The sequence below is a fragment of the Notolepis coatsorum genome, assembly GCF_963971535.1.
Source record: "Notolepis coatsorum genome assembly, chromosome: 19".
In the NCBI taxonomy this organism is placed as follows: Eukaryota; Metazoa; Chordata; class Actinopteri; order Aulopiformes; family Paralepididae; genus Notolepis; species Notolepis coatsorum.
In genome coordinates, this window is record NC_140183.1 from 26,475,792 (window position 1) to 26,495,066 (window position 19,275).

Genomic DNA, 19,275 nt, shown 5'->3' on the forward strand with positions numbered 1-19,275 from the left:
TGTAGAAATGCTTCCGTGTGGAAACTAGTCATTGTTATGGATCAGGTGGTGACAGTTCCTCCATTGTGTGCTACCGTCGCGATTGACACTGTCTCCTCGGCAGATGATGCAATAGGCTGACATTATATTTATGCAATTTGTGCATTTAATTACTGTGTAATATTTGTGTTCAATCAAATAAAAAAAGCAGAGCGCCGTCGGGTCACGTCGGTGATATTTGGTGGCTGGAACACAACAGGAAGAGGCGTGGCTGCGCGCGCATGACGAGTGGAATGTTGTGCTAAAGATTAGCCAGGGGGCTAACTTTGTCTTGCTATTTACTTTTTTTTATGTTTTATTGTACCCTCGTAATATTAACCGGCGCCTATTTGATTATTATTCGGTATATTCTAGATCAATGTGGATTTAAACGAAGCCATGAACGGGAGTACCAATCCGCTGTTGGACAAAGAGGAGCATGTGTTGAAACTCGGAGAGAGCTTTGAGAAGAGGCCGAAGTCTTCCTTCCACACCATCAGATGTGAGTAGAACGATCACTATCTGGTGTGTGAGGTGCACAACCAGCTATTAAAACTATTTCTAACGTGTCGCTGTCTATTTCACATGCTGTATGTTTCGTCCCTCCTCACGCATGCTGTCTGTTGTTACACAACAACACTGATCTCTATAATGACATTAGCTGAGCTTCTCAGCCACTTACACACAGTCCCTCCCAATAACATCTTACACACAGTCCCTCTCAATAACATCTTACTCACAGTCCCTCCCAATAACATCTTACACACAGTCCCTCTGCAATAACACCTTACACACAGTCCCTCTCAATAACATCTTACTCACAGTCCCTCCCAATAACATCTTACACACAGTCCCTCCCAATAACATCTTACACACAGTCCCTCCCAATAACATCTTACACACAGTCCCTCCCAATAACACCTTACACACAGTCCCTCTGCAATAACACCGTACACACAGTCCCTCCCAATAACATCTTACATACAGTCCCTCTCAATAACATCTTACTCACAGTCCCTCCCAATAACATCTAACACACAGTCCCTCTGCAATAACATCTAACACACAGTCCCTCTGCAATAACATCTTACACACAGTCCCTCTGCAATAACATCTTACACACAGTCCCTCTGCAATAACATCTTACACACAGTCCCTCTGCAATAACATCTTACACACAGTCCCTCTGCAATAACATCTTACACACAGTCCCTCTATAATAACATCTTACACACAGTCCCTCTATAATAACATCTTACACACAGTCCCTCTACAATAACATCTTACACACAGTCCCTCTACAATAACATCTTACTCACAGTCCCTCCCAATAACATCTTACACACAGTCCCTCTCAATAACATCTTACTCACAGTCCCTCTGCAATAACATCTTACACACAGTCCCTCTGCAATAACATCTTACACACAGTCCCTCCCAATAACATCTTACACACAGTCCCTCTGCAATAACACCTTACACACAGTCCCTCCCAATAACATCTTACACACAGTCCCTCCCAATAACATCTTACACACAGTCCCTCTACAATAACATCTTACACACAGTCCCTCTACAATAACATCTTACACACAGTCCCTCTATAATAACATCTTACACACACAGTCCCTCTATAATAACATCACGAGTAGTAGGAGATGGCGCCACAGGAGACTATCTTCCACGCTGGCAATGGGTTCTGCTGAACCGTTTAAGATCTGGGGTTGGTCGCTTTAAAGCATCATTAAAGAAGTGGGGCCTGGCAGACAGCGCTGCATGTGAGTGTGGAGACCCTGAGCAGACTGTTGACCACATCCTGACCATCTGCCCCCTATACAAACTAGGGGTGGGAATCACCAGTTTCATCATGATACGATACGATATCGATTCTTTGGACAACGATACGATATTTGCCGATATCACAAAGTCTCTCACGATACAATACGATACGATTAGATTCAGGTGCCTGCAATCGATATGAGATGATATCATATGCCCATTTAACACAATCAGTAACATTTAGATCAACCAAAAAAAGGTAATGAAAATATCATTTGACATTTGTATTTTTGAGCTCTTCCAGACATTTAAAAGAAAATCAATATTGTTTTTAATACAAATAGACCTCCCGTTCACTGTAAAGTGCCACGTTTTGATATATTGAGCTTTAAACTTTAAGCAAAATTTTTTGGAACTCAAAACTCACAACCTAAAACCCCTCCCTACCTCCCTCTCCCAAACCGTTCCTACAACAATTTGTTGATGTTGCATGATCATGTATAGGCCTACATTTATTATGTATTATATTGTTTATGTTTAAATAACATTTAAACATCAAACTCCTCTGACCTCATCTGGTCTTTCCAAAGACGCACGCACACACACACACAGAAAGGGAGAATGCTATGCTGTAACATCTACACACACGGAGCTACTGCTGTTGTTCTTGGGCGGATATGAGACTCGCCACAGGATTTTCAAAATAAGAGTATCGATATGAATCGATCTTATTACATCGCATCGATCCGATTCGATCATTGATAATTACATCGATGTATCGATCTGGATCGATGTATCGTCCCACCCCTAATACAAACCACCCTCGGAAGCCAGCCTCTTTGATGTGGGACCAGAGTTAAGGGCATGGCTACAAGATACGGAGTTGGACCTCTGACGTTACACGAAAGAAGAGTAGTGGCTGTTTGCTACCTCCACACCACACGCACGTTTCAATCACAAGGGAGCGGTTCATTGATTGATTGAAAATTGTATTAACGGATTGCAGAATGGGTACAATACAGTAGAGCTCAATACACACAATTGTTAAGGGGATGCAGACCAGAGAAAGACTTTTGTCTTGTTTACATCAGGGTCCCCCATTTTCAATTCATCATAACATATATGACATACATGACATACAGATAGACAGTACTGCTACATCTATACATTTATGACATACCAGATCTACATATACAGTACTGTTTGTGTTCAAGTAAAAATGCTAAAGCAAAAATGTTCCGCTATGGTGATTGATGGTGACTTTGGTCACTTCCCAATATCTAAAATAAACGCTACCAATTAGTAGGGGTCTGTTTTCTAAAGTTTGCATTAAATGTGCTATAGATACATTTTTATCAGGGTCATCTTTTTTTTATTTGTATTATTATTCTTTTTTAATAATACATCCACATAGCTTTTAGGAAGGTCCCCCCCCAACCATCCCCCCTTCCAAAATAATGATTTTGGCGAAATTAATGTTGTTGTTTACTATCCCCTCCCTACTTCCCATTTCCCCACTTGGGATTCACTTGATTGGATCAATTAAATGCTGGTGTTCTAGTGCGACATCCAGTGGCTGAATGTTTTATAGCACATTTTTAAGGTGGAATCTGTGGTGCCGTCAAATAGCGACCCCTAGGCAAAAGAGCCACGCTTGGTATTGTGTTTTGTTCATCTTTTTTTGTTTTTGTCTGTGGGTTGGAATTGAGTAGGGCTAGAGGGGGCAGGGGTTGCCACTGCTGGCCACATCCCAAAGTTACTAAACTCCTGATCTACACATCAGACCAAATTATTTAATTTTCTTTTTACAAAATCCAATACCAAAATGGGGCTTGTTTGCCTAGAGGTTGCTGTTGTGATGCCGTTACATATTCTACGTTTAACAAGAATTGTGACGTATGAAGTCACAATTAAAGTGCATATCACGCAGCATACACGATAAAGTAAAAATTCTCTGTCGTTAATTAGTTCAATTCTGTTCAGTTGAAGTGATATAATTCCCTTTTACGATTCATATGTACCCATTGTCTTCACTTTGCAGATGACTTCAAACCAGCCTCCATTGACACGAGCTGTGAGGGAGAGTTACAAGTTGGGAAAGGCGATGAAGTCACCATAACATTACCTCACATTCATGTAAGGCTGTATATGTCTACTGGTGTACTACTGAGTCACAGATGGTAGGACATAACTGTGCTTCAGGGCAGCCATGTTGCTAGCCTACAGGCTAACCTTTGATGTTTTTATTGATTGATTGAAAACTTTATTAACAGATTGCAGAATGGGTACAATACAGTACAACTCAATACACACAACTGCTAAGAGGATGAAGACCAGAAAAATTATTTCGTCTTGTTTACAATTCATCAAGACATTTATGACATACAAGACATAGAAATATACGGTACTGTGTAAGAAAGAGAGAACATCATAAAAAAATAGAAACTTTACATTAGAGGGGGTTGGGTGGGGTGGAATTTTGACATTTACGGTGGCCAGTTTCTAATTGCAGCCACCCGTAGGTGCTCTTTGAGAGCGGTTTTGAAGGAGGGTAGGGATTCACATTCCTGGAGCGTAGGGAATGGATTCACATTCCTGAGTAGTGAAAGTAGTGAAACACTTCCTAATGGTAGTGTTATAAAAGGAAGCATGCTTTTATAAACCAAGGACAGAATAGTGCCTTCAGAAAGCATTCAGCCCCCTGAACATTCCACATTGTGAGTTGTTATTAAAGGTATAATGAGTATAATTATAAAAAAAAAAAACTATGACTCATACAAACATAATCCCTCTCAATCATCAATTATGATCCATTAGAAGTGTGTGGTGGTCTCTGCAGAGGCCCCTCCCTCCAACATCTCATCAGAAAACGTAAATAAAGTGCTGATCGACCACAGGGAAAAAAAGTACATAATGTTTAGATTAGATTAAAATGTATTGTCAAGTACATTACAGTACTACAAGTACAGTACAATGAAAATAAGTTTGGCATCCAACCAGAGTGCAAATGTAACAGTAACGTGCCGTAGTAATATACAATGTACAGGTGATGTAAGTTATGTTATAGCCATAAGTAATATTTACGTCTGTATAAGTAATATATTTATGTTTTGTATGGTCAAAAGTCCAAAACAAACTGCGACTGGGAGTCGAACCAACAATGATTGTGGTCGTGGGCGAGTGCTCTCGCCACTAGACTAGATACAAACACAGCAATACTATGAGGATGGTTCGTTTTAACGTTTGACAGTTATGGTTAAGATGGAAGTTAGGGTTATGGTTAGACGGTTATGGTTAGTTTAATTTAACAGTGTCGTTAGGGTTTGTGCAAGGCTATCAGAAAAGTGTGTCTCAGTAGTCTTCCCCAGCAGGGGAGCTCAAACGTTTTCTGAAAACTAATATGTAATATATGTACTTATTTGTAATACGTACACATTGTTCATTTTCATAAATACGTCAATATATAACTTATGGCTATAACATAATGTACAATATGTACCTTTTTCCTGTGGTTGATTAGTACTTTATTTACATATTTTAAGTGAGATCGGGTTGCCCTCTGCCTGTATTTCTTTATGTTGCTGTGCTCTGGACATTTCCTGATTGGATAAATGTGCTGCTAGTGGACAGTTTGTGATTCCCTGCTCCCATTTCCAAAAAGAAATGCATGTTCGCTTGTCAACTTTCTCTTTTTTTTAAAGTCGAACCTAAAATATGTTTTTGACAACATTTTTAGTAAGTTTGATATGATGTTGCTGGATCTTGAGTCATATTTGATCTGCAATACCTAGTTTGACTCTTTGATCTGCAGATCGATGGTACAGTTTGGTATAGCTTGTAAACATTGTTTTGGTGGTGCTCTAGTGACATCTAGTGGCTGAATCTACTTAGTCTGCCTTTAATTTAAAAAGCATTTCATTTATTAAAATGTATTTTCGTCATCAATTTACACAATAGCCCAAAATAACAAAGTGAAAATGTTGCAAAAAAACAAAAACATCTTTGGACTTTGTGCAAAAAAACGGAATGGTTCTGTCCCAAAAATGGGATTGTCATAAAGCTGGCATGACTGTAAAGAGGTGACTCTTGTGGCTCTTTTGAAAACCCCCTTTCATTCAGATATCTTGAGGTGAGAGGTCAAGGGACCCCTTCGAAAATGCCAGTGCCCATTTTCTTTCTGTCAAAAAGAGCCTGATTTACCCCCTCTGCCGGTGAGCTAGCATGGTGGGACCGGTGTGTTCGGATTCCTCCATATCTTTTTGTATATGATGCCACTGTCTTCGCTCTATCAAATAAAGTTGATACATTTTGAAAAATGTTTAATAAAATTTGAAAAAAGTGAAGAAGGCTGAATACAAATACACTGTATATAAAACGTAGGTTTATCAGTCTGTCTCAGCTCATATGAGTGATTATTAATACCTCTGACATCCATGTGTCAATGTATTTTATTTGATAAATAATACAATGATGAAAGAACCCTGGAAGTGATCAAACTGCCCCCCCCCCCTCTCAGTTTCCTGTACTTGCTTTGGAAAATTAAACATGTTTATCGTGTTCCCTGGATGACTTCATGCCGGTGCCTAAAATATGGCTGTGGTTAACATGTCTCTAAGTGACCTTTTAGTTTGTACTCTAGATGTAGTTTACCTACGGTGAAGCAAATGCAGGTCATCCAGTGTTATTTGTATGTAAATACAATCAAAAATACAAATATCTTTAACAATGTTAATGTCGACAGCAGTTTAAGATTAAAACCTTTATTCGCTTTAGTCACATATTACTTATTGTTTCCCAATAGTTTTTCTTATAACGTTTTAGTCAACAACAACAACAAAAGAAAACATGTTTTTAGTCTTATTTGTTGTCACATCCATTTATTTGAGTCAAATGATGTTGATTTCTTTTCATCATATTGTAATCTAGGCCAATCACAGTTAGGTTGTGACAGACATACTATGCTGTATGAGATGTTCAACAACAACCAATCAGCTTTAGTCCTTTTTTTCGTCTAGTTTTCCTCCTTTCAGTTTCACTATGTTTTGATTTTAGTCTAGATGGGTGCAGAAAAAAAAGTTTTGCATCATCACACCATTGAACAATGACGTTTGAAAGTGACCTTAACCGGTTCTCCCAGGACTCTAGCCTAAGGTCGCTTTCACATAGTTTGGTGGACTCTGTGCGATTCGGGGGGGTGAAGTTGCAACATTGTTGCATTCTTCATTTGGTTTGGTTTGCTTTCACACTGCAATTTGTCAAGTGCACCAAACTTTCTGAACAATGTCACGCAATCGAAAAGGGCGTTCGTCTATTGGATATATACAGAATCCCCAAAACAGGCTTCAGGGACAGCTCTACAGCGCACATACATACACACATACACCACATTATTCTGCGAAGCAGCCCAGCGCACACACATTATTCTCATATATTGCTGAAATGCTGACGCAGTTTTTTAACTTTGATGTGACATTGTTCGATTGAAGCTCATTGCCATCATTCTCTCGCTAAACAACTTGTACACCTTGTTGTTTTTGTGAGTGGCCACAAGCAGCTGTTTAATTAGCTCGTCTGACCATATTTCTATCAGGGCTTTTACCTCCTCATTCGCCCACGTCTGTCCACGAGACATGTTCCACGCGTGCTTGTTTTGCAGTGTTTTGTTTCCTTCTACTCAAGATGCACAGTTTATCGGGTCACTTCCTATATTTGGTCTTGCGTTTGGTCCGATGAGCATTCACACCGCAAACGTACGCACCAGGGTTCACTTGGAAGCGAACCGAGACCTACGTTTTCAGGCGGACCAGAGTTCGCTTTTTTGGTCCGCACCAGAGTTTGAATGAGCTTTCACAAACCAAGCGGACTATCTGAGGAAACGAACTCTGGTGCGTTTAAAGCGGACCAAACAGCTCTGGTGTGAATGCGACCTAACACTAAGGTTCTCCTAGGACTCTAACCTAACACTAAGGTTCTCCTAGGACTCTAGCCTAACACTAAGGTTCTCCTAGGACTCTAACCTAACACTAAGGTTCTCCTAGGACTCTAGCCTAACACTAAGGTTCTCCCAGGACTCTAGCCTAACACTAAGGTTCTCCCAGGACTCTTAACCTAACACTAAGGTTCTCCCAGGACTCTAACCTAACACTAAGGTTCTCCTAGGACTCTAGCCTAACACTAAGGTTCTCCCAGGACTCTAACCTAACACTAAGGTTCTCCCAGGACTCTAACCTAACACTAAGGTTCTCCTAGGACTCTAACCTAACACTAAGGTTCTCCCAGGACTCTAACCTAACACTAAGGTTCTCCTAGGACTCTAGCCTAACACTAAGGTTCTCCCAGGACTCTAACCTAACACTAAGGTTCTCCCAGGACTCTTAACCTAACACTAAGGTTCTCCCAGGACTCTAACCTAACACTAAGGTTCTCCCAGGACTCTTAACCTAACACTAAGGTTCTCCCAGGACTCTAACCTAACACTAAGGTTCTCCCAGGACTCTAACCTAACACTAAGGTTCTCCCAGGACTCTAACCTAACCCTATGGTTCTCCCAGGACTCTAACCTAACACTAAGGTTCTCCTAGGACTCTAACCTAACACTAAGGTTCTCCTAGGACTCTAACCTAACACTAAGGTTCTCCTAGGACTCTAACCTAACACTAAGGTTCTCCTAGGACTCTAACCTAACACTAAGGTTCTCCTAGGACTCTAACCTAACACTAAGGTTCTCCTAGGACTCTAACCTAACACTAAGGTTCTCTCAGGACTCTAGCCTAACACTAAGGTTCTCCTAGGACTCTAACCTAACACTAAGGTTCTCCCAGGACTCTAACCTAACACTAAGGTTCTCCTAGGACTCTAACCTAACACTAAGGTTCTCTCAGGACTCTAGCCTAACACTAAGGTTCTCCCAGGACTCTAACCTAACACTAAGGTTCTCTCAGGACTCTAGCCTAACACTAAGGTTCTCCTAGGACTCTAACCTAACACTAAGGTTCTCCCAGGACTCTAACCTAACACTAAGGTTCTCCTAGGACTCTAACCTAACACTAAGGTTCTCTCAGGACTCTAGCCTAACACTAAGGTTCTCTCAGGACTCTAGCCTAACACTAAGGTTCTCCTAGGACTCTAACCTAACCCTATGGTTCTCATAGGACCCTAACCTAACCCTATGCTCCTCCCAGGGCTCCACTCCACCCATGACGGTCTTCAAAGGGAACAAGCGTCCGTATCAGAAGGACTGTGTGCTCATCATCAACCATGACACGGGGGAGTTTGTCTTAGAGAAGCTGAGCAGTAGCATCCAGGTCAAGAAGACCAGGTAGGAGGTCAAAGGTCACTATGTATTAGCTTGCTCTCTTAGTTGGTTGGTCCACAAAAGTGTCCCCACCCTTTTTACTTACTTCTTACTTACTTTATTTTTTTTTAACTTATTTTCTTTACTGTATGTAGCACACTATCAGGGGCTCATACAGAAACAAGCATTTCATCATAAAGTATTCTGTATTTTATTATGACAAATAATAAACAAACTTGAAACTAGTGGCCACAGTTTTCGTTCCTAGCAGGCTGAAATTTGACATGGAAGTCGTGTGTGTGTGCGTGTGCGTGCACGACACGTGCATCCGTTGCAGCTATTGAGGATTTGTGCTTGTTTTTATTTAATTTATTATGTGTCTACCTACAGTGCTCATATGGACATTGTGGCCAGATTCCACCCAGACTAATGCAAGTCTAGACTAGTTTGGGATGCCAAGTTTGGCTCATCAGATAACATTAACAATAGAAACAAAAATCTTGATTTGGGACCATCCAGACTTGGTCCTGGCGTGATTGTATGATAGCAATCATATGGAAAGGAAGAGTGTAACTGTAGCATTAGATTCAAGACTTTATTCGCCTTTCAGTCCTCGTGGACTTTCATCGGAGCATAATAATCCTCATGTACTCTGATGAAACGTTAGTTGCGAATAAAGTGATGTACTTGTTGCAAAAGCTTATTGTTTACTGAAGTAACAAGATTATATTTTAAACAACACAATCTTCCCATTCCTACACACCTGTATAGTTTGGATGTGCAAGCTTCTCCGTTTGCCTGCTCTACCTGCCACTCTGGATAGGCGATTAACCATCATTTCCAGTTATTTGGGGCTCTTAAAGATCAAATCAGCTGGTGAAATAGTAAAATCCGCTGGTAAACTGTAGGATTTCCCAGCAGCCACTGTGGCTGATGGTGGCCTCCTGCCCTGGTTAGAATCTAGAGTGACCGCGTGTTGCTCTGTGTCCTTGGCTGTGTTCCAGGGCAGAGGGCAGCAGCAAGATCCAGGCCAGGATCGAGCAGCAGTCGGTCCGGGCCAATCAGCCCAGCTCCCAGTTCAGAGCCCCCACCAAGCCTGGGGCCGGGGGCAAGACCTCCCCCTCCCCCTCCCCCTCAAAGGACAACCCCTCCCCGGAGCCACAGCTGGACGACATCAAGAGGGGTGAGGACCGTCTCCCTTTCGTCTTATCCACCGGCCACAGCGCAGATGTTCGGACATACAGTTGACTCTTGTCGGAGCATCTGGAGTGACGCCTGGTGCCTAGGGAGTTGCTCCACATATACACAATATCATATTCATGCTTCATACAAATATTGAATGGATTATATTAATCATAGAAATGTCACAGATTAATGTCTTATGAAAAAGGAATTCTAAAAATGGCAGCCTTTGTGATATAGGTATTGAGTGCCTTCAATGATGCAATATCAATATGGATCCACATTATTGTTCAGCCCTATTGTGTAAGTATCCCATTGACTCTTAAAGGAACACACCAACATTATGGGAAATGCACTTACCGATTTCTCCAGAGTCAGACAAGAAGGTAGATACCAATTTCCTCTCTGTGCGTTTAGTAGAAAGCTATCCGGCTACAAGCTAGCCTAGCTTAGCACAAGTTAATGGAAGTGGATACGGACCAGCTGGCCTAGCTGTTGGCCAAAAACACCTGTCCCGCGCCCGGAGGCGTGAATATTAAAGGCAACCAACTTGTGTTCAGCTTTTCGTTCAGCGTTTCTCTGATTGGCCACACGGCCAATCAATCAATCCACTAGCACGCGGCCTTGCGGCAAGAGAGACAAGAGAGACAAGAGAGTCGCGGCAGAGAGCCGCGCATGCGCATGAGGCTCCCCCAGGTCCTTGTGTTTGAGACAGCCATATTAGACACATAGCCATAATTTAAGATAATAGTTTCCACAGCTCCAGTTAACCTAATTTATACCGTAATGAATCATTAAAAAATATACCGTTAACTGGAATATGTTGTTTCTTTACACATATGTTGGATTATGTAATTGGGTTTTCATGACAAAACAATAAAAATCGCTACTTTACATCAGGGTGAACGCTGAACCGAGTCAAGCCGCGGGCGGCGCACGGAAGCCGGTGAATGAACAACCGCATTGCCCCGCTGGCTCTTCAGCAAGGAGCCTCTACAGCTCCAGTTAACCTAATTTATACCGTAATGAATCATTAAAAAATATACCGTTAACTGGAATATGTTGTTTCTTTACACATATGTTGGATTATGTAATTGGGTTGTCATGACAAAACAATAAAAATCGCTACTTTACATCAGGGTGAACGTTGTTACACTGCCACCACCCACTTCAATGACAGAGCTCTCATATTTGCGAATGCATAAACTATAACTTAAATTATGGCTATGTGTCTAATATGGCTGTCGCGAAGTCATTGATAAGTGACAGCCATATTAGACACATAGCCATAATTTAAGACATAGTTTATGCATTCGCAAAATATGAGAGCGCGGTCATTGAAGGGCTTCGTTCTACAACGGAGGAACGGCCGCTGCTGCTGGAGCTGTAGAGCCGGCGGCGGTGCACGGAAGCCGGCGACAAACCACCGCATCGCCCCGCTGACGTTAAAAACGCGAAATAACGTTACTGATGTACAGTGACACCCAGAGTTTCTAGTTACAGTAGTGACGCGTGACTCGAGATAGTCCTAACACTGTAACAGTGTTTATTATTAAGAGTCAGATAGTCCTAACAGTGTTTATAGTCCTAACACAGTGTTTATTAGTAAGAGTCAGATAGTCCTAACACTAGTGTTTATTATTAAGAGTCAGATAGTGAATGAATGAATGAATGAAAACTTTATTTAACAGATTGCAGAATGGGTACAATACAGTACGGCTCAATACATACAATTGTTAAGGGGATGCAGACCTGAGAAAGACGTTTGTCTTGTTTACATCAGGGTCCCCCATTTTCAATTCATATAGACATTTATGACATACACAACATACATGACATTTATGGCATAGGGACATATAGGTATTTAGTACCTATATATATATATATATATATATATATATATATATAGTCGTAACAGTGTTTATTATTGCGAGTCCTAACAGTGTTTATTATTTCATAACTGTATGGGCTTTGTTTATACATGTACAGTGACGAGTGAATCTACCGTTGGTTGTTAAAAACGCGAAACATAATAATCAGTCAGCAGCGCTCCACTGCTACTGCAGCCCAACACAAGTGCGTTGGAACAGCAGCCCAACACTACAGAAGTTGGTTGCCCGCGCTGCCGCGCTTGCTCTTTGGATTTCATTTGGGACGTGGGACGGCTGCGCTTGCCTGCGCGTGGGGGCGGGGGGGCGCGGCCAATCAGAGAAAAGCCGAACACAAGTTGGTTGCCTTTAATATTCACGCGTCCCGGAGTTTTAAGCTGGGCTAGCTGATCCTTATCCACTTCCATTCATTTGTGCTAAGCTAGGCTAGCTTGTAGCCGGTCTGTAGGTCTGTGTTGACAGTGAGCTGGTCTCTCCTCAGAGCTACAGGTCTGTGTTGACAGTGAGCTGGTCTCTCCTCAGAGCTACAGGTCTGTGTTGACAGTGAGCTGGTCTCTCCTCAGAGCTACAGGTCTGTGTTGACAGTGAGCTGGTCTCTCCTCAGAGCTACAGGTCTGTGTTGACAGTGAGCTGGTCTCTCCTCAGAGCTACAGGTCTGTGTTGACAGTGAGCTGGTCTCTCCTCAGAGCTGCAGGTCTGTGTTGACAGTGAGCTGGTCTCTCCTCAGAGCTACAGGTCTGTGTTGACAGTGAGCTGGTCTCTCCTCAGAGCTACAGGTCTGTGTTGACAGTGAGCTGGTCTCTCCTCAGAGCTGCAGGTCTGTGTTGACAGTGTGCTGGTCTCTCCTCAGAGCTACAGGTCTGTGTTGACAGTGAGCTGGTCTCTCCTCAGAGCTACAGGTCTGTGTTGACAGTGAGCTGGTCTCTCCTCAGAGCTGCAGGTCTGTGTTGACAGTGTGCTGGTCTCTCCTCAGAGCTACAGGTCTGTGTTGACAGTGAGCTGGTCTCTCCTCAGAGCTGCAGGTCTGTGTTGACAGTGTGCTGGTCTCTCCTCAGAGCTACAGGTCTGTGTTGACAGTGTGCTGGTCTCTCCTCAGAGCTGAGGTCTGTGTTGACAGTGTGCTGGTCTCTCCTCAGAGCTACAGGTCTGTGTTGACAGTGTGCTGGTCTCTCCTCAGAGCTACAGGTCTGTGTTGACAGTGTGCTGGTCTCTCCTCAGAGCTGAGGTCTGTGTTGACAGTGAGCTGGTCTCTCCTCAGAGCTGAGGTCTGTGTTGACAGTGTGCTGGTCTCTCCTCAGAGCTACAGGTCTGTGTTGACAGTGTGCTGGTCTCTCCTCAGAGCTACAGGTCTGTGTTGACAGTGTACTGGTCTCTCCTCAGAGCTGCAGGTCTGTGTTGACAGTGTGCTGGTCTCTCCTCAGAGCTGAGGTCTGTGTTGACAGTGAGCTGGTCTCTCCTCAGAGCTGAGGTCTGTGTTGACAGTGAGCTGGTCTCTCCTCAGAGCTACAGGTCTGTGTTGACAGTGAGCTGGTCTCTCCTCAGAGCTACAGGTCTGTGTTGACAGTGTGCTGGTCTCTCCTCAGAGCTACAGGTCTGTGTTGACAGTGAGCTGGTCTCTCCTCAGAGCTACAGGTCTGTGTTGACAGTGAGCTGGTCTCTCCTCAGAGCTACAGGTCTGTGTTGACAGTGAGCTGGTCTCTCCTCAGAGCTACAGGTCTGTGTTGACAGTGTGCTGGTCTCTCCTCAGAGCTACAGGTCTGTGTTGACAGTGAGCTGGTCTCTCCTCAGAGCTGCAGGTCTGTGTTGACAGTGAGCTGGTCTCTCCTCAGAGCTACAGGTCTGTGTTGACAGTGTGCTGGTCTCTCCTCAGAGCTACAGGTCTGTGTTGACAGTGAGCTGGTCTCTCCTCAGAGCTGCAGGTCTGTGTTGACAGTGAGCTGGTCTCTCCTCAGAGCTACAGGTCTGTGTTGACAGTGTGCTGGTCTCTCCTCAGAGCTACAGGTCTGTGTTGACAGTGTGCTGGTCTCTCCTCAGAGCTGAGGTCTGTGTTGACAGTGAGCTGGTCTCTCCTCAGAGCTACAGGTCTGTGTTGACAGTGTGCTGGTCTCTCCTCAGAGCTACAGGTCTGTGTTGACAGTGAGCTGGTCTCTCCTCAGAGCTGCAGGTCTGTGTTGACAGTGAGCTGGTCTCTCCTCAGAGCTACAGGTCTGTGTTGACAGTGAGCTGGTCTCTCCTCAGAGCTGAGGTCTGTGTTGACAGTGTGCTGGTCTCTCCTCAGAGCTACAGGGCTGTGTTGACAGTGTGCTGGTCTCTCCTCAGAGCTACAGGTCTGTGTTGACAGTGTGCTGGTCTCTCCTCAGAGCTGAGGGCTGAGGTGGAGGTGATTGAGCAGATGAGCAGCAGTGGCAGCAGCTCCTCAGACTCGGCCAGCGGTGACGACAGCTCCAGCAGCGACGTGGAGCAGGACGCCCCCCAGCCTCCCGCCCAGCCCTCACCCAGCCGCCACGCCACGGCCAACGGAGGCACTGAGCGCCAGCAAGGCAGCAACCAGCTCATGAACACACTTCGTGAGTACCATAGGCTGTGTGTGTGTGTTTGTGTGTGGGGGGTTTATGCTAGCAAGCTTTCTGACATCTCATTGTCCCCGAATCAAACAAATATGCAAAGAATTTGCCATGTGTTAAATTTTCGTAAGAGCCGGTATTGTTTACCCAAGTGGCATGCTGCTAAAGCTTCAACATTTTATGATTATGTCAAACTAAATAAACAACTGCTTCTCCAAACACAGAACGCTTTGCTAACTCGATCTAGAAAAACTAAGATAATTGTCCAACAGAATAGTTTTACATTCACAAATCACAGATCAGATGATGTGAGAGGGTGGTGGTTGCCAGTGGATAGATACATTGTACCGTTGTGGTTGTCAGTACATACAGTACATGTGTTATGAGGCTCCACTACCTCACTGATGATTTCAGCAGGTTGGTCAGACATTTGACAAACTGATGAGACACATGACTGACGCCTGCTGCCATTTTTTAAGGGATTCACATAACCGGCACTGGCAGTGACTTGCCTGGTGAAATAAATGTGAAATAATAATAAATAAATAAAAACATTACCAGAGACAGTATAGTAATGGTGATTTAATGCGCCCTCTGCTGTATAAACTGTAATGGGTAACAGAGAGTAAACGTGCAAGTCATCTAATCTGTGGCTCCTACCATACCAGATAGGGTTTTCCACATCGTGATACACATTGTCTCGTTTTTGTATCGCGATTCGTGATGTATTGAATTTAAAATATATTGGCCCATCCTTAGTAGATGGCGAGCGGGAGACAAGTTAAAGATGGACTTTCTGAGCCTCGAGACACTGTGACCCAAAGCTATTTTGACTCGGTTGAGTTGAAAAGAGACACAAACCTTGAAAAGACACACAAAAGACACTCAAACCTTGTTCTGGGACATCTCTTCACAGGGAACGATCTGCAGTTGAGCGAGTCGGGCAGTGACAGCGATGATGACTGAACCCCCCCCCCCCCACACACACCTCCCTCTCTCTCTACCTCTTGTCATCATCACCCCATCATCTCCTCCTCCTCCATTCCACCTGGATCCTTTTTATTCCGTTCGCTGTGGTAACTACCCTCAAGTGTTTATTTTGTATTTCTTTTAAAAAGGCTGGCCAACCTGGAGATATAAGAGTGTATTTTATATTATTAGCTGTATATTTTGTTTTGTATATCAAACTCTTAAAAAGATTTTAAAAAGTTTAAAATGTTCCCACACAAATTTGGGAAATATATATTAAAAAATGCATGTACATATTTTCTTTACATAGAGCGTTCAGTTTTATCAACTCAATCAGTGTTTGTTTTTTTCCTTCTTCTTTCGTCTCGATTGGGGGCGAATGAGCTTATTGTAATTATCAGCCCTCATCCACTCTTTTATCAAAAGGACACTCATCCTCTCTGTGTGTTTCTATCAGTACCGTGGTGGATTCTCACAGTACATCTCAGACCTCAGATATTCCAGGTGATGGCGGTGTGGCAGGGCGGCCTGCTGGTCAGAGAGAGGTCACAGGGTGCACCCCCCCCCCCCCCCCCCTCAGGTGTCTACATGCTTCTCAAGAGGGACATGAGAAGAAACACACTCCCAGTGACTCTGTGTGTGTTTTAATATGTGTGTAAAATAGATGTGCATGTAGTTAGTGTCGTCTGACGGTGTGAACACTCTTACTCAGCAGGTTCTTCAGCTGTTTGTGTAGTCCTGATTGACAGGTCACCATATACGTAAAGCACTTTAGCGTTCGTTTAACGCTCTCTGTGTCATGTCTTTAAAGGGGCAGTTCACCCAAAAGTCTATATAACATATTTCTTCCTCCTTACCTGGAGTGCTATCCATCCATCCATCCAGATAGTTTCGGTGTGATTTGCCGAGTTTTGGAGACGTCTGTCGTCACTCCAAGTCTCCAATACAACAGTTTGTGGCGCTCGAAGCGAAAATATCAACTTTAAACCCATTTTGGGTGGAATTCCCCCCTGGCTCATAGCATAAAATACCAGTTCAATCATCTCCCGGTCATACCGTTCACACAAACTCGCGTTACAGCATGACATCATCAATTCTCTTCGTTTAGCTTTTTATGGAAGGATGTGTAATTCATACGAGTTGACACTGACGTCGGTGGATTCTTGCCCGTTCACAGGAGCTACTGTCGTAAGTGAATATCATTCTGTATAATTTTTGTGCACATCCATATTTCTCTAAGGTAAAGGCACAAAGTCCAAATACAATTATTGGTAATGTGATATAAGGCTACATATATGATTAACTAATTCACGGCAAATCACGACTATAGTCGGGTTATCTCGCCATGCGTTGAGCGCCAAAACCTGAGTATAGTCGAGTTTTCGATCGTTTTCTTTTATTCGATTTTTTTTATTCTATACAGTCTCACGGACCTTGGTGTATCATTGGGACTCATTCTGAGACCCCGAGATTGCAATGCCGGCCAAATCCTGCTAGGTGGCAGTATCGCCTACCCTTTGAAACCTTATTTCACACTGTGTGTTACATTTTATATGGTCCGGGCGGAGAAATGGTACCCGGGCAAGTGAAAGGCTTAATTCGAGCCCCTTGGAACGCGTCCAGCACACTGCATGCATACTTTGATCCTACCTACAATGATTTCACATCGATCGCAACGATCATATGTTACGTACTCCAAAACGTATGCCGTTGCTGACGATCAGAGCATCACAAAACGACCCCCCCCCCTTTGATGCCTTCATGATAAAAGATAAAAGATGATGAAACATAATAATACCTATTATATACCTTTGATTTGGAAATAGTATCATGTCCAGGCGAGCAACGCAAATGACTTTTGCAAAATGCACATAGCGCTCCATAACTCAGCTTCCAGGAATTAGCCCGGATCACTCTGAAACTATACAATATTCACCTACACGCAAACGTATACATGACAGCTATGGTGTCCAAATTTTGTTGGACGAGAGATAGTGACTGTCAAATAGTATTGTATTGTCTCCATAGCTATAATATAGAATATAGATATAGCTCTGCAAACATCGTGACGCATCGTGAAAATGCCTATCTTTTAAAGCGTGGCCCATTGACCACAGGGATGGGCATACATGGCGCTGAATAATATTATAATAACAATAATTGGTTTAATAAATACCCTCCCATGTTGCCACAAAGGAAATTTTCTTTTACTCTACGATTGTATGTATTGAAGGTCAGCCAGGACTGGTGTTGTTTTAGTTGTTGGATATCGGTGCGGTTGTAACATAGACCACACAGTACTTGTTACCGTGACAGTTTTTAGTCATGTATTTGTAACTAGTAGCTTGTGTATATTCCCATCTAGCATCTGTAACGCCCCCATTTTCTTTGGACTCTCTTTTCTGTTTTTAGACAAACTCATGTGCTTTCTATGTTGTAATTTCTTTCTTTTAGTGCTATGGTTTTGTGCCATGTGTTTTTAAAGATTTTAAGTGTATTAAAAGTGAGCAAATGCATTTCATCTTGTGTTTTCTCCCCCCCTCTCTGCACATTCCTACGCAGAGAGTAGGACATCTCTGCCCAAACAGGAAGTAAACTAACCAGTGCTACTTATACTGATATTATTTCCCCTTAACACACTGAATAAATAATATTATATTATATATTATTATAATATATTATTATATTATTTTGGTCTCTCTTATAAATAACAAACTGAAAATGAGTTGAAAAAAATTAAAAAATATCTGTGCAGCCTTGTTTATTCACTGTCCCTGGAAACGACGATGAACACAGCCATAAAGATATGGTTTCTTTATGCAAAAAAAATACTAGAACTGTAAAATCCATATAGAACTATACTATTTATTTTTCTGATAACTACATCACTGCATAAATCATAAATGTTCACAGTAAATTTCCCAGAGTACATTTGACTCAAACTGAGTAAAATTGTAGTCAGTTTGAGTAAAATGTACTCAGTTTGAGTAAAATGTACTCTGCGAAAATTACTGTGTTCAGACATGCTTAGTTTGTGGTTATTTGTGATACTCTGAGTCTGGATACAACAAATTCAATGCATAGCCACAATTTTCTTTCAATGGATGTCTCCATTTGGTACACATTTTCGCTCTCTTGGGTAGAGCTGTTTAGCAGGCTGTGATGTACAGGCATAGAGACAGCTATGCATAGGGGTGTGTACTCTGTGTATGTGTGTACAGTTTTTCTATTGTCTTCTGAAGATGGAACTTGATAATGGATATTAATTACAATTCAATTGATTACCCTTATTTGACCAAATACTGTAAGCTTAATTATACAACAGGTAGGTCCAACCACGCATTGTGATTGGTCGAGAGCGTTCTAAACCGTGAGTATATTCATAAATCGCCATGAATATACCACTGCGCTGGCTTTAGTGCATTTGATTTGTTTTATTATTCTAATTCGTGACCTGTTCTGTCTAAATGTTTAAATGTTGAGCGATTTGCAGTGTCAAATTTCCCACGGGATAATAAAAGTATTTCTATTCTATTCTATTTAGAATGTTGTAGAAAGTTTCAACTACCATTCATCAAAC

At 42.6% G+C, this 19,275-nt stretch overlaps 1 protein-coding gene across 1 annotated transcript; it reads left to right on the forward strand.

Annotated features, from left to right (window-relative positions):
- The first annotated feature begins 281 nt into the window (after window positions 1-281).
- eaf1 (ELL associated factor 1) lies at window positions 282-18,318 on the forward strand. Its single transcript, XM_084335996.1, has 6 exons — window positions 282-520; window positions 3,839-3,933; window positions 8,979-9,115; window positions 10,096-10,274; window positions 14,523-14,729; window positions 15,643-18,318. The coding sequence occupies exons 1-6, from the start codon at window positions 418-420 to the stop codon at window positions 15,690-15,692; spliced, it is 771 nt and encodes a 256-aa protein (XP_084192122.1). The 5' UTR covers window positions 282-417; the 3' UTR covers window positions 15,693-18,318.
- The last annotated feature ends 957 nt before the right edge of the window (window positions 18,319-19,275 follow it).